General features: G+C 37.1%; 2 protein-coding genes across 4 annotated transcripts; one reads left to right on the top strand and one right to left on the bottom strand.

Annotated features, from left to right (window-relative positions):
• The first annotated feature begins 3775 nt into the window (after window positions 1–3775).
• On the top strand, window positions 3776–5980 carry LOC128016470 (high mobility group protein B2-like). Of its 2 annotated transcripts, none has more exons than XM_052600997.1 (5): window positions 3776–3939; window positions 4614–4772; window positions 4941–5089; window positions 5173–5347; window positions 5426–5980. In XM_052600997.1, exons 2-5 carry the CDS (start codon window positions 4626–4628, stop codon window positions 5600–5602), a joined length of 648 nt encoding a protein of 215 aa, XP_052456957.1. In that variant the 5' UTR covers window positions 3776–3939; window positions 4614–4625; the 3' UTR covers window positions 5603–5980. The 2 variants fall into 2 exon arrangements, with proteins under 2 accessions (XP_052456957.1, XP_052456966.1); XM_052601006.1 differs by lacking the exon at window positions 3776–3939 and adding an exon at window positions 4237–4316.
• Window positions 5981–6979: 999 nt separating this feature from the next.
• On the bottom strand, window positions 6980–21057 carry LOC128016461 (N-acetylgalactosaminyltransferase 7). Of its 2 annotated transcripts, none has more exons than XM_052600987.1 (12): window positions 20421–21057; window positions 19064–19512; window positions 14350–14516; window positions 12933–13063; window positions 12770–12849; window positions 12043–12225; window positions 10646–10763; window positions 10220–10342; window positions 9860–10078; window positions 9683–9781; window positions 9467–9595; window positions 6980–7887 (listed from the first exon to the last, which is right to left on the bottom strand). In XM_052600987.1, exons 1-12 carry the CDS (start codon window positions 20544–20546, stop codon window positions 7750–7752), a joined length of 1962 nt encoding a protein of 653 aa, XP_052456947.1. In that variant the 5' UTR covers window positions 20547–21057; the 3' UTR covers window positions 6980–7749. The 2 variants fall into 2 exon arrangements, with proteins under 2 accessions (XP_052456947.1, XP_052456938.1); XM_052600978.1 differs by lacking the exon at window positions 12043–12225 and adding an exon at window positions 11700–11882 and having other exon boundaries at window positions 20421–20920.
• Between the last annotated feature and the right edge of the window lie 1497 nt (window positions 21058–22554).

Raw genomic sequence — 22554 nt, 5'->3', positions numbered from 1 at the left:
ATTTCACTTTTCTGCAAATTCATATGCTTGCCTAAGAAGTTGTGATCGTAAATTATTACAATTTGAAATAACTATTTTCTATTTGAATATCGTTTCAAATGTAAATTATTCCTGTGATAAAAAGCTGAATTTTAATCATCATTACTCCAGTCTTTGCACATGATCCTTCAGAAATCATTCTAATATTCGGACTTGCTCAGCTGCAGTTATTAATGATGGTTCTTATTATTTACAATATTAAGAGCAGTTTTTGCGGTTTAATATTTTGTGGAAACGTTTTTCAGGATTCATTGGTGCATTTGTTTGAAATGGAATCTTTTGTGACATTAAAAATGTTTTCACTGTCAGTTTTGATCAATTTATTCCCCTCTATCAAACACACACATGCACACACCAAACATTTGAATGGTTTCTGCATAAATATTAAGTAACTACACAACTGTACACAACATTGATAATAATAAATGTTTCTTGAGCAGCAAATCAGCCTATTCACTGATTTCTAAAGGGACACTGAAGACTGGAGCATTGACAGCTGAAAATATAGCTTTGCATAATAAATTATATTTTAAATGTGTTACAGTAGAAACCAGTTATTTTAAACTGTAATACTATTTCCCAATATTAGTGTTTTTGCTTTATTTGTGAGCACATAAATGCAGCCTTGTTGAGTGGAGAGAGACTTTATTTTAAAATCGTATTTTCCTAACCTTACTGCTATATTCTCTATACAGTCCTGCTTGGAATAGTAACAGCGGTTCTAACCACCTGAGATGCTACCGAAAAAATCTATAACCATATAATTACTAAAGTAGCGGAGAAGATACAAGAAATGTACAATTTACATTTGTTGGAGTGCGACGTGAACTGTCTCTGCAACAGCCAGAGCGCGCTGTTCACGCCGCTGTAATTACAAGCTCTTACCGCTAGAGCGCAGTGTGTTTGCTAGAGCAGTGTTTCCCAACAGGGCTGTCGTCTATCGAGAACAGGACCCACGGCTCGGCTTGTATTTGATTCGTGGATTAGTTGCAAAGCTTAATCATCATCATACAGAGTGAAAGTTAATGTAATTACTAGATTTCTGTACTTGAACATTATACCTTATTTTATTAGTAACTTCGTTCGGTTGTATTTTCTGTGTTTGCAATGTGTGTCTGTTCTTTATTATAAACTGTTCACTTATTAATTATAATGTTTGGATTTTATTTGGCTAACTATTTTTTTTTTTTTTTTTGCAGTGATTAGTCATAAGGTGTTAGCAAATATTAAAAAAAATAAATAAAATAAAACAAAACTCCCTGTGGGAATTTGCGCAGCAACGTCAACGCTGCCTTATTAATATTCAGGGTCTCGCTTTTACCATTGGAAGGTTTTGAAGCAAGGTCAGGCTTAATTAATATGCATGAGCTCAGATTCGACATTGTAGGCTTTAGTCATTTCTCAAGAGGGCGCCAAATAAAGAGTACAGGCACACCGGATCTAGCCAGCCGTGGTCGGTAGGTGAACATAGGCGTCTTTAAATCTATTTTGAACGATCTATTAATACATGCACATGATCAAAATAAGTTGTTTTTATTTTTTTGGATTTTCTTCGGCAGCGTGGTAGACAGATATTTATACAGAATAGACAGATATTTCGACAGCGGCTCTTTGAGAGGCACTGTTTTAAACAAAGCCTATGTAAGGGGGCAGTATTTGAAATGTAAAGCTTTAAATCAAGGGTCTCTGAACTCGGTCATGGAGGACAGGTGTCCAGCAGATTTAGCTCAAACTCTAATCAGACACACCTGAACCAGCTAAGCAAGGTCTTACTAGTAATACTGGAAACATCAGGCTGGTGTGTTGAGGCAAGCTGAAGCTGAACTCTGCAGTACACCAGGACCAATTTGGAGACCCCGGCTTTAAATGGTGCCATTGTGTTTGTGTTTTGCATTCAGCAAATACAATGTAACAATCCAACCCAAACTGTGAAATGTTTAAATAATAATAATAAAATAAAGTCTTGCTTTTGTGTTTTACTGTTTACAATCCTTAATTTGAATATATGGGTGTATTTATCTAAAAAGAACTAAGATGTTTTAGACAGAACATGGGGAAAATCAAAATGTTAGAATCATAAACTAACTAGCACTCTCCACATTTCCGAAAAGTGTATCATTTTGGTTTGTATCAGCATGTCTGCTCTTGCCAGATCTTGGAGCACAATAGCACCACACCACAGATACAAACAGGATATGCTTCATGTAGAAATCTAAACTAAAGGGCATGTTACAAAAGAGAGAAAATGGGACAATGTTTCACTTGTATATTTTTCTATACCTACTAAATCCATAAGCATAAAGAATGACACATTTTCAAAGTTAAAACTGCATGAGTCCACAAAATAGTCACTGTCCACAGTTCAGACTTGAATCAGCTTTTCAATCATACCTTTTGTGCTCAGGGTACTTAAAGAGACATTTGGCTAATTCTCCAGAACTGTTTTACACTTCTATTGTCCTAACCTTTTCAAATCTAATTGCAAAAGGTAGAGAGATGTTATTCAGGAGAATAAGAGGAATATATATATATATATATATATTTTTTTTTTTTTTTCATATAAAAGTTACTTTTACACTAACAAGCCTTTCTTCCTAAACATCTCAGTTCCAGTTATCCACCCCCCTGGCCTTCCCGTCGAACAGCTGAGGGTATTTTCCACAATGAATCTTTATAGCCACACATTGCATGGAACTGACTTTTTTCATCACATTGGCACATGTATGTGTGTGTTGTATTATATAAACACTGGCACAGATTTGTAGCATTTACTTTCAAACTGGTGAGAATAGCAAAAACAGCTTCTGAAAATCATATATATTTGCAATGTTGTTTATTGTGCAATAATAATGATTCAAATGTGTTTGTATATTAAGAATTAGAAAAAATATATATTGTTTTATGAGTTTTAAGTATGTTTTCGTGCAATTTGTTATCTTCAATTATACCGTTTTATTACTTTCTAATATTCAATGGTATGCAACAAACATAACAAAAACGCCCTTTACCTCACAAAAGGTCAAAGTTTCACGTGATCACGCACGGTTAGGAGCGCAACAATAACGTCAGCAATATTGGCAAACACGTAGAAAAAATATGCAAGTGTATTCTCGGTTGAAAAGTATGTTATATATATATATATATATATATATATATATATATATATATATATATATATATATATATATATATATATATATATATATATAGCAGTAAATAACATTAAAAACACAACAAGAAAAGATATTGAGAAATGAGAAACTACAAAACGTTACTTTTAAGTACAGCAGAAGGCATATAAAGTAGTACATTAAAGTAAAGCAACTGGAAAAATAGCAGTGCAATGGTTTTAACATCACTGAGGTGTGAACTGCAAGACCATCAGCCTCGAGACCCAAAACTCGCATCAACAGTCAGCTTTAATCTGTATGGCACGTTATTGTTCAATCCACTTATACCTTCAAAACAAAACCTGAATGTGATTTTGCATGGAAATCATCCCTCAGACACTTTCTCTTTGCGTGTGCAACATACTCATATTTGCTACATGAAGTCCTTTCAAAATATTGAGGCGCGTTTTCCTGATTCAAAGGCTTACCGCTCATTATTTTAAATCCCAAGTTCAACCAATAGCTGACGAAATCAGTTGTGTCGTCATCCGGGTCTAATTTTCTGGAGGAAACTTGACTGCGAACACCAACGGCCAATAGGAATTCAATACCGCGCCTAGAACGTTGCCGATTCAAATTTGAACGTATCCCACCCAATCATACGAGAGTTCTGAGGGTGGAGTCTATGGGCATTTAATCAAGTTTGTGTGCCCTGCAGCTCAACGACAAAACAGTTTACCAGAAGACTAACGTTGCGTACGTTTTGTCGAAGAGCTGAGGCTGATCGTAGGTAAGAATGTCTGAAGTTCTCTGGTAGAGTTTTCTTGTTTTGTTTTAAAATATTTTTTTTTTATCTAACATGTCTAAGAAAGACTGTTAACTTTTTACTTTTTTCGAATTAAGTATTTTTTTTATGAAACAGAAGTTAATTATTGCATTTTAAATTAAGTATGGCGTTGTTTATGAAGAATGATGCTGGCGTCTTTGTTGTAGCTCTGTTGGTTTTGTGAAACACGTAGATTTGCAAGGATTTTGCCAGCTTAGTGATCTTGATAAGTGAAGAGCGTAAGCAGCCATGACTGGCGAACGCATCGAGTGAGCTCGTAATGGAGCGCGCTGAGCCCAAGGCAGCTAGAAGTCCTCTAAAGTAGCACGTCTACTTATTTTGTGAGTTTAAAGCTTTTTAACGCCTAGAACCTGAAACCATTTGCTTGCGACATACATTCTAGCTCATATTTCCTGCTATTTAGGCGGGAAAACAAAATGGAGGGACGCTTATTGTTCTAGTTGAGTGATCTGGTGGAAACGAAGCAGGAACTTGATCGGATTAACGAGCGTTTAGTGTGAAACTTAGTTCTCCGTAGCTTTAACAGCGTACAAAGCAAGACCCTGGCAGGGTTTTTTACTGAAAATACATGCTGTAGCTTTGAGTGTTTTTCTAACTTTTTTTTAAATCACTTTTAGCGTATCACAGCCATGGGTAAAGATCCTAACAAGCCCAGGGGAAAGACGTCCTCTTACGCGTTCTTTGTGCAAACCTGCCGGGAGGAACATAAGAAGAAAAACCCAGGGACCTCAGTCAACTTTTCGGAGTTCTCCAAGAAGTGCTCTGAAAGATGGAAGGTGAGTCGAACAGAAGGGTTGCAATGTTTTTCCGGGGGATGGTTGTTGTTGTTGTTGTTAAGGAGGGGGTGGGGCAGAATTACACGAAGCATCTGTTACTCAAGGGACTGCGGAGAATGTAGGGCGGATGGATTAAGAGAACATAATCACAGTCTCGTGTGTTTTTAGACCATGTCCTCAAAGGAGAAGGGCAAGTTTGAGGAAATGGCCAAAACTGACAAGGTCCGCTATGACCGGGAGATGAAAAACTATGTGCCTCCTAAAGGTGCAAAGGGAGGGAAAAAGAAGAAGGATCCAAATGCTCCTAAGAGACCACCGTGAGTAGTGCACAAAGTAGGCCCATGAGATTTCTGCTGTTTTGACTCGAGTAACGTTTTTGTTTTTTTCTCTCTACTGTCAGATCTGCTTTCTTCGTCTTCTGCTCTGACCATCGTCCAAAGGTGAAGGGCGACAACCCTGGCATCTCTATAGGTGATATTGCAAAGAAGCTTGGGGAGATGTGGTCCAAGCTTACACCAAAGGACAAGGCTCCGTATGAGCAGAAGGCCATGAAGCTCAAGGAGAAGTATGAAAAGGTAAAGCGAGGCCCAATTTCAGGTACTTCCAATAACCGTTTGCTGTTTTGCTCCTATTAACAAGTAATTTCCAACCAGGATGTTGCTGCATATCGTGCCAAAGGAGGAAACGCAGATGGTGGCAAGAAGGGTGGACCTGGCCGGCCTGCAGCAAAGAAGGTAGTAGCTGATGACGATGAGGACGACGATGATGAGGAAGAGGATGATGTAGAAGAGGACGATGATGATGAGGATGACGACGATGATGATGATTAAACTTTCAGGAAAACTTGAGCTGAATTGTTTGCAAAACAATGTGAATGCATTTTTTAGCATTTAATTTTTTTTCAATACATGTACAGAAATGTGTATAATTGAATACATATTGAAGGTCATGTGCCGTTTTGTTAATGTAACCGCTTTTTTTAAAGCACTGCTTTTTTGTCTTGATAGCTGTGGTTGCTTTGGTTTGCCCAGTTTGATATTATTTCTACTGCCATTTTAAGACATAAGGAACAATTTGTGTAGCGTTTTATTTTTAAAATGAGCTTCAAGGATGTGTAGATTATTTTTTTTTTTCTTAAATTTTGTATATTATGACCAATTCCCCTTTTGACTGTGTGCAATTTTGACTTATTAAAGAATTTTGCAGAATTTCATCTAGTGCTGATTGAGTAACTGAGATTATTGTAATATTTATTTATTAATGGATTAAAAAGTGTCTGCTAAATGCATAAATTTTTTTAATGGGCTAGGTAAACCATATGAAATTTAGTTTAAAATAACTTTTTAGTTTACATGGTTCTGCTTTAGCAGTTTAACTTTTTTTTTATATCAAAAGTTTTGTGGCTTTTTTTTTTTTTCAGTTACACTCAGTGTCTTGTGATGGGGTGTAATGTCATCTTAAACTTGTTTATTTTTTTTTTTACTTTTTATTTATTTTTTTGTCATGTGGTTGACTCCGAGAAGGAAATGCTTATCTTTCCTGTGATGACATTATCTGAAAAATAAGTGACATAAATACACATGCAACCTCATCTGTAACCAGAGTTGAGAATACGTGATTTCCTCTAAGCTTTGTCATGTGATATGTGGTCCTATATATATATAGGTTGGGTATATTGTTCTATGCAGTCACAATAAGATTTACTGTATATCATATGTCATCTCGCCTGTATTCAAAAGACTGCTGCACAGCTGGTACTCCAGCTTAATCTGCCTTAAACAACCTAACCAGCACACAAACAGTCTTGTGATTCTTCAGATGCTTGGGATCATTTCTGCTTAAGAAGGCACTTTACGAGAATAGAGTCTATTTTTTCCATCAATAAATTGAGGTGGTTCTTTATTTCATGACATTAGAGAACAAAATGTTGACCAACTACCTGTTTAGCTTAAAATTTTAGCTTTGCCACTTTTGGATAAAATTTGAAACAACTAATCAAGAAACAACAGCATGGCATCTGCATTAAACAATTAAGTATTATATATTTTATCTAACCTAATTTTGGTACAGAAAGATGTGATATATTCCTCCAATAAATAAATAAACGGGATACTGAGGGGTAACCTATTTGTGGAAAGTTCTAACTTAATCCTCTAAATAGTTGAAATAATTTAACCTGCTAAAAACAGCACTTTAATACAGCAGACTGGTAAAAATGTTCCATTTATTTTCTTGAGAAAACAGCCATTATAAGTTAGCTATTTACACCTTCATTGGGAATCCCACCATATCTCAAAACGTTAATTTAGAAATAATCATATTTACATTGTACAAACAAAAATGTACACATTGCAATCATTCTTGCCCTTGAAACACAAATTTGCTCCACTTGCTCAAGATGATTTTTGCCCATTATAGTATTATGATCAATTGTTGATTTTCACATACAAGTAAAATAATTCCCCAACCAAGCAAACATTTATGCCGTAGACAAAAATACATTTATATTTTCTTCATAGTTGACCCCATTTCCCTTTTCTCTCCACTACCATTCTTTACCCAGAGTATATGCAAAAAATAAAACGTGCCATTGTGCCAAAGACGAAAATAGTTCAAGTGGCAGGTTGTCATCTCAAACAGGTCCAGTGTTAAAAAAATATATGCATCCCAGTATTTGGCGGACAACCTGTATTTTATAATGGAACAGCAACAAAAGTGGCATTTATCGCAGCACACACTGCACATTCTGTGAAAATCATTCTGTTAGGTAGATCCCTTCGATCCTCGGATTTCAAAGAAAAACCCATGCGATGGACACTGGGGATAAGTCGATGTAAACATTGTCTTCAATGGAGTTGGGGTGTATGATCAGAGTTCAGAGTTGTTCGGGTGATGACTAAACTTAGTCACATGTATACTGGTAAAACCTGTTGCTGTAGTCAAGTGTTTATCCTTAAAGCACATTTGAGCATGACTCTCAAACTGCCACAATGTTGTTCATCTCCCACTTCTGTGAGCTCTTACTGTTGTCACAGTCAGTTATATAAACTTTGTGCAAGACATCAGAGCGATCCAAGCATTTCCCTGTGGGTATATGTGTGAATCGATGTAGATCCTATAAGAAATCAGAAGCATTGGAGAAGTTCACTGAAGAATCGATACAGCAAGGTTCAAAGTAAAAATGATCAGCACTTTACAATGAAAGTCTTAAATTAGGCATCATAAACTAACAAAAAAACTATTTGCAGTATTTATTATTAATACTGTACTGATTTTGTTTACTTTATTTAATGTCATTTCATGTTAGTTAACAATCTGTTAACTAAAGGATATTATGTTTTTACATTTTAATTTTTTCCAAAGGTTTAGGGTCAATATTTTTTTTTCTTTTTTAAGAAATGAATACTTATTCTTTAAAAGTTAAATATGTACATTTTAAGTTTAAAGTTAAGACTATGTAACTTTTTTTAAGACTATGTAACCATTTTTTTAGTACAAATTGTATATAATGAGCAATTAAATGAGGATTCCATCTTCTACACCATGTTTCTGTCTGAATCACTACACTACAGAATGACTAAAACATAATATTAGGATGACTTTAGATCTGTCAGGATGACAAGCTCAGTACCTGCCTGACCGGTCATAACCATGAACAGAGAAGTAGCTCCATCTACAGTGTTCTTCAATGAGATGCATGTGGTTTGGTCTATTATGAAGCACTAGAGTGCCAAAAGTTACACTTTCAAGGACTCATTAAACAAAAATTAATTACAGTAAGACTTTTATATTGTTACAAAAAACAAAAAAAAATATATATATCATATTTTCCGGACTTATAGTCAGACTTATTTATCAAAATTACTTTGACATGGACTGAGAGAAATGAACCAAGAGAAAACATTACTGTCTAAAGCCAGGAGAGGGCACTCTATGCTGCTCAGTGCTCCTGTAGCCTACACTGAGCAGCATAGAGCGCACTCTCGCGGCTGTAGATGGTAATGTTTTCTCTTGGTTCTTGGTTCTAAATGAATGCGACTTGTAGTCCAGTGCGACTTAATATGTTTTTATCCTCGTCATGACATAGTTTTGGACTGAAGCGACTTTTACTTAGGTGCAACTTATAGTCCGAGAAATACAGTATATATATTTGAAATAAATGCTGTTATCTTGACGTGACACACAAAAAAAGTGACAAACATTCTATTCACGAAAAAAAAAAATCATGTTTTTCAGAAAAATATTAAGTAACACAACTGTTTTTTAATGCTGATAATAATAAATGTTTCTTGAGCAGCAAGTCAGCAAATTATAATGATTTCTGAAGGATCATGTGACACTGAAGACTGGATCAATGGTTGCTGAAAACTCTGCCACCACAGGAATAAATTACATTTTAAAATATATTCAAAAAAATAAAACATTTTAATTTATGATAATATTTCACAATATTGCTGTTTTACTGTATCAAAAATATAGCCTTGGAGAGCATAAGAGCCTCGTTTCAAAAGCATTAAATCAAATCTTAAGACACCAAACTCCTGAACCATTAAAATATAAATTTAACCAACAGAAGCTATTACATAACCTAGTGTTCGACTACTGAAACCAATTTTAAAGTGTCACCTTTGCTGTAAATATTTTATTGATTAGGCACCAAGGCCAAAAGAGGGTCGATACCTCCTGTGACATACCTTAAAGTATCTCCACTCTGTGTGCTCGTTTAAGTTGCAGTGTGTTATGATGACAGCAGATCCGTCTCCTCCCTTTGTCAGGCACTGGTCGTACTGCATGAGCTGGTTTGCCTCATTAATTCTAAAGAGCTGGAGAAAGGCATTAGAAAAATGAAGGAAAAAATGCTATAAAAACTGTAAAAAGCAAAGTACCGCTGCTAAATCATTTTCCTTTACCTGATTCCCACCCATTCTATGACAAGGCCCGATTTCGACATTGCCACCATTGGTGTGGCCCATGCTGTCGATGCAGTAGCTGGTCTCAAACCCACGAATCTATTGAAAGAAAATGACTGAATTATGACAAATGCCAATATCTTTAAACCAGTTTCTTTCTATGGATTATGCATGCACCTCTCCCCACTCCACATTCTTTGGAGGCAGCGGGTAATGTAGAGGGATGTCATAGGCGATCTCTTCCATGAACCACTTGAAGCTCTTGCAGCGATGTTCCTCTCTGAACTTTTTCAAGCTGCTGATGTCTCCGTAGGCCAGCGTCAGAGTCTCAGGCCGGCTGGCGTAGAAATAGTCTCTATACTCATCCCACCACACCTCCACCACCCGCACATAGTTCTACACGCAGCCAAAAAGGAGAGTGAAGGTTACAGACTGGATTTAAAGCCTAAAGTATAACTGTGACCCAGATTTTTTTCCAGATTCATAAAATTGTGATTATATATAAAAAATAAAACAAAATAAAAGAGCTGAACTGACCTTAAGCGTGGGGGATGAGCCTACATGAGCAGGAGGTGGGTTTCCCTGCCAGCCCTGCAGACGGTAAATGTGCCCCACCCGAGAACATGGCACGAACAGAAGCTGCCCACCACACTGCCATATCTACACGGGACACACAAACATGGCAGGGATTCAGAAAGTGTTCACGCACAAATAAACTGCTGAATTACGATAAATATGTTGCTAAATATATGATATATATATAAAATACTACTAGAGACAGCTGGTAAGACTGAACACATGCAGAGCTATTTAAGAGAAATGTTGAGCAGTCAAATGTTGCCCTGGACAAAGATCATTATAACCACACAAACACAGAATTACCTTGTATGCAAACTTTGGTGAAAGACAAAAATCTAGTACAAGAAAGAGATCACAACCAATTTAAAAGTAATGTAAAAGTACCTTGTAGGAGATCTCAAAGTTTTCTCCTCCCCAGATCTGAAGGCCTGGATCATAGAGGCCCAGCTCGAAGAAGAAATCTCTCTCTATTGCGAAGAGTCCTCCAGCCATCGCAGGAGACCTGACACACATATTTTCCTGTCAGGAATGTTTCCCCCTTACGTTTCACACATATACACTACAGTATTTTACAACATTAAGTGACAAGGCTTTGTTCAGCATGGCAGGAAAAATCTGAAATGCATTTAGTTCTTTTTGGGGTCTGGAAAACATTTTTTACAAGCTTTTTTGCTAATATGTCCCAGCCTAAATGTTCATAATGGATTCGCTGCGTTTTTTGACATAGGTAACTTGAATTTAAACAGTTGGTCTAAAAAAAATACATATTAAAACTCAAAATGAAAGATTTCTGCAGAATGAACAAAGCCAAAGAGACCCCAAAACAAGTAGCAAAATGCTGTCATACAAAACAAAACAAAAAATCCCATTTAATAAAAATCCCCATGTTTTGTCTTTTTCAAAAGCTGTTTGTTGCTACAAAGAATTTTGCAGATGTTATTGCAGGTAAGTACAGAAAGCACCATATTATAAAATTTTAAAGAAGTCTGAGTAAAAATTCAAGCAGCATACACACTTTCTCTTGTTTGGTGACTAGGCACATGCGCACTGGGGTAAGCTTATGCCAAGTCACTACCACAGGAAAGAATAATTCACAGACAAGACGAAATGGAGACTGCATGCAGAGAGAAGCAGATGCAAGGTCTATGAGTCCTTAGTTTAGTAGTTCTAGTATATGAGTGACTCAACCAGAACAGCCATAGTGGAGTCATAATAAATGAAGTATTTTGATAAAATCACTTCATTGTTTTATGACCGCTTCATAGCAGGTTCTACAGAGCTTTAGCACTTTGCGGGAAGTATTTAATAAGCATTGTTAAAACCGAACTGTTAAACAAGTAGAGAGAAGCAGACCAACACCAGTATTTATAAGTGAGAGACAAGGTCTCTCCACTTATGCACGTTGTGGTCAGCCCTCAGGATTGTGGCTCTAAATTACCGATAGGGCTCAGTTCTAGTTAGTCTCTTCTGCTTCTCCTTGCTATTCAGAGGCACGCGTTTCCAAAGCATGCTCCAGTCCCATGCTCCTCTGGCATAGCCATCCTCGTCGCCACCCCCCTGGGGCTCGATGATGAAAGTCTTGCCGTTAATAGAGTCTATGAGAGGCACTGTGCACACCGTTCTGAGCATGGCCACAGAGGATGGACGAGAGGCAAGGGGGAGGTCCATGCAAACAAGCATGGACATACACACACACACAGATACAAGGGGATGGGGGAGACAAAACAAGAGAGAGACAGAATGGTTTTAATGATCATGCTTATTGGAGGGTGGAAGTTTACCGATAAGGCTCTGTTTTATGCTTTCTCTCAGCCTTCTCCCTGCTGCTGAGAGGGACCCTTTTCCACAGGAGGCTCCAGTCCCAGGCGCCTCGCGCCAGACCATCCTCATCCCCACCCTGCTGTGGCTCTATGGTATAATCATTGCCGTCTATGTAATCTACCAACGGTACAGTACAGACCGTTCTGCAACATTAACACAACATACATATAGGTTAAGATTTAAAAAATAAAATAAAAATTACCTGGGTGGTACATTAGAAAGAAAATGTGAAAAAATAAATTATATTTTATATGAATATTTTAATAACTTTCCAGAAAAATGTGGTCAAATCCTGATTATTTAATAGAGGAGACCCCTGCAGACACACTTACAAGTCTCTTAAAATATTGATTAATTGGACCTTATTATGAGAATTAAAGAGTTCAGATTGTATGTAATGCTGTGTGGTGCAACTCCACAAAAATAATATTTATGAATATATAATTTGTGTTTATACTCACCTGTATTTAAAGTGCAAGGAAAATACTATAAATTTACTTTTAGGTTACACCACATAAACATTTTAGAGTCATCAAGTTGAAACCTTTCACTTCAAAAAAATTATACATTTTTCATAAATATGAAATCAACATGAATAGGAAATAACTTTTCTATAGCCCTGCATTTGCATTTTGAACTAATTTCTTTTTCAGTTGGCACAAAATCATCCTAGAGCTTAAATCATACCGGTCTTTTGAAATGGGGGCCACGAGCGGGGCGTACCAGTTCACCCCAACTTCACAATGAGCATCCAGGTAGATCAGCACCTGAGGACAGAACCACAGTATGACACAAACAAATCACATTTATGTAGACCCATTAAATATTATGCTGATTATGTGGCCCAAACCTGTCCCAGAGTGGCTTTATGGGCTCCTATGCTCCTGGCCTGGATCAGACCCTCTCTCTTTTCATTGCGGAACAGTTTGACCAACCCATTCCACTGTTTTATGTAGTCCTCCAGCCTCTCTTTAAGATGAACTAACGAGACAACACATACAAACAATCACTTCATTATATATATATATATTATATAACAATATAATATAGGGTGATATAACTTGTAGAGACAAAATGTCCAGCTTTCTGACTGCACATTTTAAATATAGATTGCTACTCAGTTGTAAAAGAAAGTTATTGGCATATAGCTCACACCTACATCATTACTATAGCAACCAGCATAGATATACCATACATTAATTATACCAGAACAAGTGGATCCAACCTGACCACTTGCAAAAAGTACAGCCCTAAAGATTGCATTTGAAAAACTAATCGAAACTGTGTGCGGCCTGAACAAAGTTTTACTGACCTTAATTACTAAATGCACAAAACATTATACGCCCTTTATTGATTCTTATCAGCCAAGTCACAGCACTGCATTCATTCATAGTTCCCCTGTGAGTAATGATCTCTATTCATTAACAGTCTGCCTGCCCCATATTAATGAACAAGCGCTCAGCATTAGTCTTCAGGTAGACTGCCTACAGGTTGCAGCAACAATATCTTTTTCACTTAGGAGCACAGAATAGACTCTCTATAGAGGAAACCATGCTTCACTTTCTTAAACCTGAAAAACCAGTAACTGCTGAAAGACAGTGACAATCAAAAACAGCCAAAACGTGTAAATCAGTATTTAGAGAACTGACAACCATCAAAAAGCCAATAAAAAATGCTGTATTCATATTTTAGAGAATGATCTCAAATAAGGATGGACATTAAGCTTTTCCTGTTATTTCGTAGTTTCTCTACATTAAAATGATGAGCTAACAAGCTTCTATTTAGTAGATCTGCCTCCATCCAATCATCAAGTTCCTGCCCTACATTTTTTCAATAATCCGTTTCATTCGGATGCACATCTCTACTTATATTTCTTTACAACTTTAATTCAGTGAAAATCGGCACGGGAAATGGGCATCAGATTATTTAATTTACTTTGTATTTTTACAGATTAATTCACTCAAAATACTAGGGCTGCACGATAAATCGCATGCAATATTTAATGCGCATCACAAAGCCGGTTCACTGACAAGCTGCGCAGGGACTTAAAAAATAGCAACACTACTTCCAGTTATTGAAATGTCTATACTTATTTGAAAACAGCTGAGTTACTCTCACACTACAGTACAATGTTAAGTTATAGTTTAGTTAGCTTATCTCCGACACAGGGTTTTTTTTTTCTTCCACAAAATAATGCCAGTACCTCTGCTGAATTTTAAAGTACACACGTGTATTTAATGAAGAAATGAATACAATGTTCACACTACCTTTGTTACTGAAGTCATCAATCATGACGATCTCAGCCAGGTATCTCCTCGGGGTTCTTTTGATGACACTGTGCACCGTCCTCATCAGTGTGGACCAGCCCTCATTGTGAAAAACAATGACCACGCTGGAGGTGAGGAGGTTTTCATCATAGTGCCAGTATTTACACCTACAGACAAATATACATAGTTAGAAAGCACACTATTTTGTAAGCTCAACTGCACACACTGTATAACATGCATTAGTGGTAGATTCTTAGACACTTAGCCATCCCGTGGAAGCAATTTGTGAGACAGGAAACAGCAACTTTGCACACTGTTTCCTCTAAATAAGCGGAGAGCAATGCCCAGACACACTTCCTCATTCTCTACTGAAGCTCAAAGTTAAAATTTCTTCATCCAGTTATATTCACTTTCAAAAGATTAGTGACAGTTGTGTGTGGGACTGGAGCAAAAAAAGCTGTTTAAACTACAGTAGGAGTTGCACAAACTCAACCGTATTAAAAAATTAATATAAGTTTTATGTTCATATAGTATAAATACAGAGGTAGTTGAAAAAACAATACAATAACAGACCTACTTGAGCTATGAAATTGAAGAATAAGCACACAGAAAAAAGGATAAGATGGAAAAAATGTTTGGCTTTGTTTGTAGGCTCTAGGTGGGTTATTTGCACAAGGGTTTAGTTTATGTATAAATTCTTATATGGTGCAAACAACAGTTTTAAAGTAAAGCTTAAGCAGCTTAAAAAATAGAAAGTGTATGCATGAGGAAATTCTTGAAACCTAAAGTAAATAGGACATCGACCTGCTTAAAAAAAGGGGCATATGACATTGCTAAAAAAAACTGAACATTAACATTTGTGTATTTGGCGCAATAAAATGTGTTTATGCGGTTTAAGGTAAAAATACATAAAATGTACATTATTGTGTCTCCTCTTTGTCCCGCCTTTCTGAAACACATTGATTTTTACAAAGCTCATAGTTCTGAAAATTGAGGTTTGCGCTGATTGGCCAGCTATTCAGTGCATTGTGATTGGCTGAATACATCAAGCATGTGACGGAAATATTACACTCCTTGCCATACTGCGATGTGTGTGTACCGGTCAGAACACCAGCACGCCAAGACAAAAACAATAAAACCCATTATATACACAAGGCATTTGTTGCATCCAGTGGGGACATGATTACGGATTATAATGACTTATACTGTCTTTTTACGTGTTGCATTGCGTATCGTGCTGTATAAACATAAAACCATGTCTGCATTTGTGATCTTAGAAACAATAAAAAGGCCTACTCCACACTGCTCAAAACTCGCGTTTGTATCATCAGTGGTAAATTATTTAAATATTAAAAAACATAATTACAGGCTGTGAGTCAGAAGCGCCAAACTGTCCTTGTAAAATTAGAACTGCCCAGCTTTAAAGAAACAGCCTTTGTGCCACAGACGCATTGCAGACTACTGGTTCAGGAAACAGTCCTCATTTTCCATAAAATGACCCCTTTAGGCTAGATTAAACTTATTAGCCTATATGTTGCAACATACAACATCTCCCTCCCAAAACCCATTAAAAATATTGTTTCCTGTCTAAAACATACTGGCAGAGCAACACCCCCCCCCCCCCCCCCCCTTTTTAGCATCAGAGTTAAGTCCCATGTAACAAGTCATATGTTCTAACCTGTCTTACACAGTAAAGCCACTAAACTGGAAGAGCAACTCACGCCCATGACATTCAGTCTCAATGGAGATCGGGGTGTGCTGCACTACTCAAAAAAAAAAAACAGCTGTCACCATCTTAGTGCTAATGCTAACGGTTTTCACATGTTTTAGCAAAATTTAACACAGAATGTTCGGTCGAGATGTCAATTTGTAGGCCAACTCAGAGGGTTTAATCATTATGTGTTCACTAGACAATTTCTATTGGGTTATTTGAATAACAGTTTTTTTTAGTTGTGTGTAAACTATGGTCTTGACATGGTCTTTTTTTATAGGCTAGAACATGTTATATATGAGATTGATTATTTAGAGGGCTCTAAATGAATTATTATTTTTTGTCTGTTTCCTTTCATGTTGCAATGAGTGATGTCATTTCCACAAGGGCCAAAGTAATTGCCTCTAAAAAAAAAACAAAACAAAAAAAAAAACTGATGCGCCAAACAAATAGATCAGATTTAAAATGACAAAATGAATCTTTTTTTTTTTTCTAATGAGGAAGTCAAATTATAAACTGAACCCAAACATCACTTGTCAAATCAAATCAAGTCAAAATGACATCAAATGTCACAAAACACTGACATCTTCAGACAAAAGTTGGTATCACTATGTACACTCACCAGCAATTCAGTATCACAAAAGGAAATTCGCCCAAAACAAATGCCCTAATGTATTCATGTTACGGTCTAAATCAGCATTATTGAATCTGAGAAAGGTAAATAGATTAAACCAAAATAGAACTCTCTTGTGCTCTAAAAGGTCACACACCTGATCAGTCTTAAAGGACCATTAACCAATGATGACAATGGCACCAGAGAACAGTGCAGGATGTTCAGTTCCCAGTAACATGTAGTGCAAATACTGTTGAACAACATGGTACTAGCAACTCCACAGTCATTAGTGCAATCCCCAGGGAAGAGACATACTGATAAAGTGCATACCTTGTATTAGTATGTGCGTATGTATGTATTTTGATAAAAGCATTTTCAAGATTTATATAAAAGTATGCAGGTCAAGTTCAATACAATTTTCATGAAAGGAATAGTTCGCCAAAAAAAAGAATATCATGTCATCATTTACGCAGACTCGTGTCATTCCAAACCTGCATGGTTGTGTAACATAGAAGATCTTTAGAAGATTGCTGGTAACGTTAACAGTTTTGGCTTACCATTGACTTCCACTATACAATGAAACACATTTCTCAAAAGAAAAATCTCAAAATAGTTCCAACGAAGAATGAAAATACTACAGTTTTGAAAAGACACGAGTAAATGGTTTTTCTTTTTCAGATGGACTATCCATTTAAAACCCACCTTTCAGACTCTCTCCAAAAGGAATGACACTGAATACAGCACCATAAAACCGCAGTAATGATTAAACTTCTGATGGTAAAAATCCTGTATGTTGTTTGTTCTATCAACTCAACGTAAAACAAGTGTGAGGTGTGACCATTTTATAATTATGCTGGAAGAGAAATCCTCCTAAACAATGAGTTTGTGTGCAAACTGGATGACCTACTACAGGGACCAAACCTGAAGCTAGACCTGTTGTTAAAGTGCCCCTATTAGGCCTTTTCCAATATTGCCTTTAATGCAGTGTGTAATGTAGCTGTTTGTGAATGTAAATGATCTGCAAAGTTGTGAAGCTGAAAGTGCACAATAAATAAAGTTATTGTCTCCCAAAATAAATAATCAGCTATGCACTTTACAGCCTAAAAGAGCTGTCAGTAGTTCAAATCCCACTTCCGTAATGACTACACAGGTTAACACATTTGAATAATGCGCGTCTATGTTCTACATTGGGCAGTTGTGAACAACTTGACCCCGCCCACAAACATGTCATTCTACTGACGACTGCTTCTTTAATATCAGTGAGTTCAATGTAGGATTCACAAAAGGCTAAAAAGCATTCAATATAAAGAACTATATAAATAGGCGTATCGTTTCCGAAACTGATGTATGCCATAGACCAATCACAACAGACTAGACCATCTGACCAATCAGAGAAGAGCAGGCTCATGGAAAGGAGGGGTTTAGAGAGACTGATTTTTTTAACTGTTCCGAATTAATTGTTTGAGAATCACTGGAAAATAAGGTTATATTAAATGCATATTTTGAGAAAACAAAATATTCTGAAACAATATTAGGAACCGTAAAAATGGCATAATAGGGACACTTTAAAACCTCAGGTCACTTCTGAAGCTGTATGAATTCATAAAGCCATCTCAGGCAGATAATCCAGCTTTCCAGATTGAAGGGAGTTAAAGAGAGAGACTGCAGCTTATCATTCAGCTGTGATGTGGCCAAACAACATTTCATTGGATGAGTTGTGTACATAATGCCGATCCTATTTAATGTCAGGAACATTAAAACACATTATCATTTAGTACTAACTGTCCTCTGAGTGAAAAGGGTATAAGATTCATACCTTTAATGTACTGCAAAAAAGTTCAACTTTTCTATCAGAAGGTATTTTGATATTTGCCAAGGTACTTCCCATGTCCCATGGTGTTACATCACAAAATTCATGATATTATGATGGTACCATGAGCAAACTAAATAGGTATTTGTTGTTAGTGTGAACTGAAAAAAATTTGAAATGACGTGGCTGAAAAAGGAAGCAATTCGTCATCTACTATGCCACTGAAATAGTTTGTTTGATAAGGTGTGTCCTTATCGTTTTCATCTTTCTGGGTGTGATCACAAAAATAACTTGGAAAAACCAACATGTCAAACCTGACTGTCTATAGTGTGTGTGGCCTGATCAACTTAAAAACACATAAGTAAAAAAAAAAATTAAGTAAAAACTGTAGTCAAACATACTAAAACAAGAGAGAATCAATGGGTTACTATCTCATGAGGTAAAATGCCTATAAAAACAATGCAAAAAATAAATAAATAAAGGTCCAAAAACCATAACTTACCACCACACCCACAATCTCTCCACACACACACACCCAAAAACATTTGCAAATCAGAATGGCCTGCGTTCTCATACTCACTCTTCATGTCGTAAGTCATCAATGGTTCGATCCAGAGAGATCATGTCGCTAGCTACCATATTAAAGCCGAACTCCTTGATGCTGGCCTGAACAGAATCTTTGTACTCCGGTCCCAGTACGAACTCTTTGCTGCCCTCTCCCGGTCCGCCCTGGACCCCCTGAGGCTCAGGTTCTTTAGGCTCAAAGTTTCCCAGAACTCCTTTCTTCAACACAGGTTCATTAAACGCATTGGTGTGAGGCTTAAAGGTGACATATTGCTTCTGGATGACATTCTCCTGGTTCTGGGCTTTGAATGCAGGGTTCGGCTTGTCACCATTTTTCTGGCGGATAGAATCCAGATCGACCTCGACTCCTTCGACGTGGGGCCAAGGAACGACCGGCTTGAACTGGTCAGCCATGTCATTATTTTGAGGCTCGGGCTGCAAGAGTTTCCCTGCATCTCTTCCTGCCTATGAAAAGACAAATATGAGACAAAGTGGTGGTGGGGAGGTGGTGTTTGTGTTGTAGTGTAACCTAGCTAAGTTAGAGGTACATTAACCCTAAAAACATATATATTTACATATGAACTCATTATGCAAAACATAACCTAAAGTGAAGCGAGTAAACTAAGAAGAGACTCCGTACAAACAATGTATGCCCTGTTCAAAAGCAGTGTGCAAATAAATCTAACGTTAACTTCGATGCCAGAATGACAAGCCAAGGTAAAGCAGACAGCTGCTACAGCCATTGACAGAAAGCTGTCAGATGTGCCACGTGTCAGTGCGCTCACACTCGCATTTCTACACAATATCTTGTGAAAGCTGAGATGTGTGTCGTTGTACACACTGATATTCGGCCTTTAACTCAGTCCGCACGCATATCGACCCCCCTCTATTCAACCTCGAAGACCCCTTTAGTCCACAATCAGTACTGTTACTCCAAACCACCTGGAAGGATGGCCGGAAATAAACATTTTACTTGAAAACAGCTGCTTTTTATGTTATTTTCACATAAATGATGCGTGTCTCAAATAAAGAACCAGTAACTACAGTCACGACCTTCCGGGTTTTCGCTGAATTTGACATTTATGAGGATGAAGAGAGCGACATTTAGCTCTCAGTGCTAGCAGTTTATAGCCATATCTGGGTGTTTTCGTTCATCTGGATGCAAACACGGGATACATATAAACGTCTGTGTCTGTTTTAATTCATCTGTCAGCTCTCGCTGCTCATCTCCATGACAACCGCAGCAGTTAGCATGCTAATCATCATGCTAGCCGAGTCTGACGAATACTAACACAGGGTGAAATTTACAGCTCAACGAAAACATTCCGGTATCTGGATAACGTTAACTCAATAACAGTAAAGCAGTACTTTACCAGCACACCAGCAAACGGGTTATCGTCGTTTGCCTTCGGTGTCAGGGAAGACCAAAGCAAAACCAGCCCCAAAAACGTGCCGATGACCAGTAAACTCCGAAGGATGAATCCAACTTTTAACCTCATTTTGGAAAATCAGTTGAAAAATAATAAGACCGAAAGAAATAAAGAAAGAAAAAGGGGAGCCAGCACAAATAAATAAACACCCCGCAGCCTGTATGGTCACATAGAGTCCCTCCCTCTCACTGTCTTTTTCTTTCTCTCTCTTTCCTCTAACGTTACTCCCTTATTCAATTAAACTCCCACTTTCCTCTTTATGTTTCAGTAACGAAAAGACAGTAGTGATATTATAAAAAAATAAAATAAAAATAATTCAGCAGTTGTGTGCGCGCGCCACGCAGCCATGCCATCTAAACACACACGGATGTTTGAGTGAATGTACACGGACGTGCAGCATGATTGATAGGAAATAAACGGCCCTCCGAGATGTGCGGGACGCTGACGTGTAGTGTAGACTTCCACAAGTATTTCAGCAAGCGTTTACGTTGAGAACAACTATTGCAAAAGAATTGTCGCTTTGTGCCACGCACGCAGTACTATTCTTTTGTTCTCAAAGAAACAGACATGAGCAAGCGTCACAGATCAGCGGCTTTGGATGACCTTAAAGTCTTGTATGTTACCTCACATAGGACTGATATTTTTTTAAATATAAATATGAATAAAATATTTGTGTTATATATATATATATATATATATATATATATATATATATATATTTATATATATATATATATATATATATATATATATATATATATATATATATATATATATACATACATATATATATATATATATATATATATGTGTGTGTGTGTGTGTGTGTGTGTGTGTGTGTGTGTGTGTGTGTGTGTGTGTGTGTATTTTTTTTCAGTTTATAAAGTGTTTAAAAAGTAACAAAATAGGGGTATCTAAAACCCAGTGCATGGAGCCAGATTGATGTAATCTGGTGGGAGAAATAAAAAAATATTTATTGTTACAGGCCTACCGTTTATTTCCTTTTCTGTCCTGACTGGTTTAGTATATGATTAGCAATATTGTATGCAAACACAATCATACAAAAATTTGTATAAACAAAACAAACAAACACAAAACTTGATACTGAAAAACAAAGAAAATGATATGTAATATCATGGTGTAACCAGCAGATGCACGAATAGCTCTGTTTATAGGACTGTTAAATGTGCATTTACAACACTCTCTTCCAAGCGAGGTCCTTTTTATTCCTGAAATATGAACTATTGTATGATACTTGTGTCATAGCTCCGGTTGACTGCTCACTGACAACATCAGTCATTCCTCCATGTTGAATGAGTGACTCCTGAGCAGGCTCCTGATTGGTTAACACGGGGCGAATTGACACCAAAGTTAAAATTTTTCAACTCGGGCATCACACGCGAATTCGCGTCAAATGCGTAAATGCACAAAAGCACCATTCGCGAGTAACGTGCCAGACACTCAATTCGCGTCTACCGTGCCGTGCTAAATGCCTCATTCACGCCGCAAGACCTTCAGACGTGCGTAAACGCGTCTTTACGTTGACTTAACATTGAAATAATTCGCGCCATATGCTCTATTTACGTTTGGTTTGAACGCAGCATAAGTCTTTGGTTCTTTTAATTGTGATGATTTTGGCTCATATTTAACAAAAAACCACCAATTCATTATCTCAAATTAGAATATGGTGACATGCCAATCAGCTAATCAACTCAAAACACCTGCAAAGGTTTCCCGAGCAATAAAAATGGTTTCTCAGTTTGGTTCATTAGGCTTCACAATCATGTGGAAGACTGCTGAACTGACAGTTGTCCAGAAGACAATCATTGTTTACAGAGTGCTGTATCCAAGTATGTTTACAGAAAGTTGAGTGGAAGGAAAAAGTGTGGAAGAAACAGATGAACAAACGACCGAGAGAACTGCAGCCTTATGAGGATTGTCAAGCAAAATCAATTCAAGAATTTGAGTGAGGAATGGACTGAGGCTTGGGTCAAGGCATCAAGAGCCACCAAACACAGATGTTTCAAGGAATTTGGCTACAGTTGTCATACTGATGATTTGGGGTGCAATGTCATCT

Source organism: Carassius gibelio, chromosome A1 (assembly GCF_023724105.1).
Source record: "Carassius gibelio isolate Cgi1373 ecotype wild population from Czech Republic chromosome A1, carGib1.2-hapl.c, whole genome shotgun sequence".
NCBI lineage: Eukaryota > Metazoa > Chordata > Actinopteri > Cypriniformes > Cyprinidae > Carassius > Carassius gibelio.
This window is presented reverse-complemented; position numbering and strand designations above follow the sequence as displayed.

What these genes read in the sequence shown, in the direction of transcription:
- LOC128016461 (XM_052600987.1), bottom strand. Translation starts at nt 20,546, where the DNA reads ATGAGGTTAAAAGTTGGATTCATCCTTCGGAGTTTACTGGTCATCGGC. An exon ending in GATGACTTACGACATGAAGA is followed by an intron (nt 14,517 to 19,063) that starts GTGAGTATGAGA and finishes ATTTGTCTGTAG; the next exon opens with GTGTAAATACTGGCACTATG. An exon ending in CAGAGTGGAGATACTTTAAG is followed by an intron (nt 7,888 to 9,466) that starts GTATGTCACAGG and finishes GATTTCTTATAG; the next exon opens with GATCTACATCGATTCACACA.
- LOC128016470 (XM_052600997.1), top strand. Translation starts at nt 4,626, where the DNA reads ATGGGTAAAGATCCTAACAAGCCCAGGGGAAAGACGTCCTCTTACGCG. An exon ending in AGTGCTCTGAAAGATGGAAG is followed by an intron (nt 4,773 to 4,940) that starts GTGAGTCGAACA and finishes GTGTGTTTTTAG; the next exon opens with ACCATGTCCTCAAAGGAGAA. An exon ending in TCAAGGAGAAGTATGAAAAG is followed by an intron (nt 5,348 to 5,425) that starts GTAAAGCGAGGC and finishes ATTTCCAACCAG; the next exon opens with GATGTTGCTGCATATCGTGC.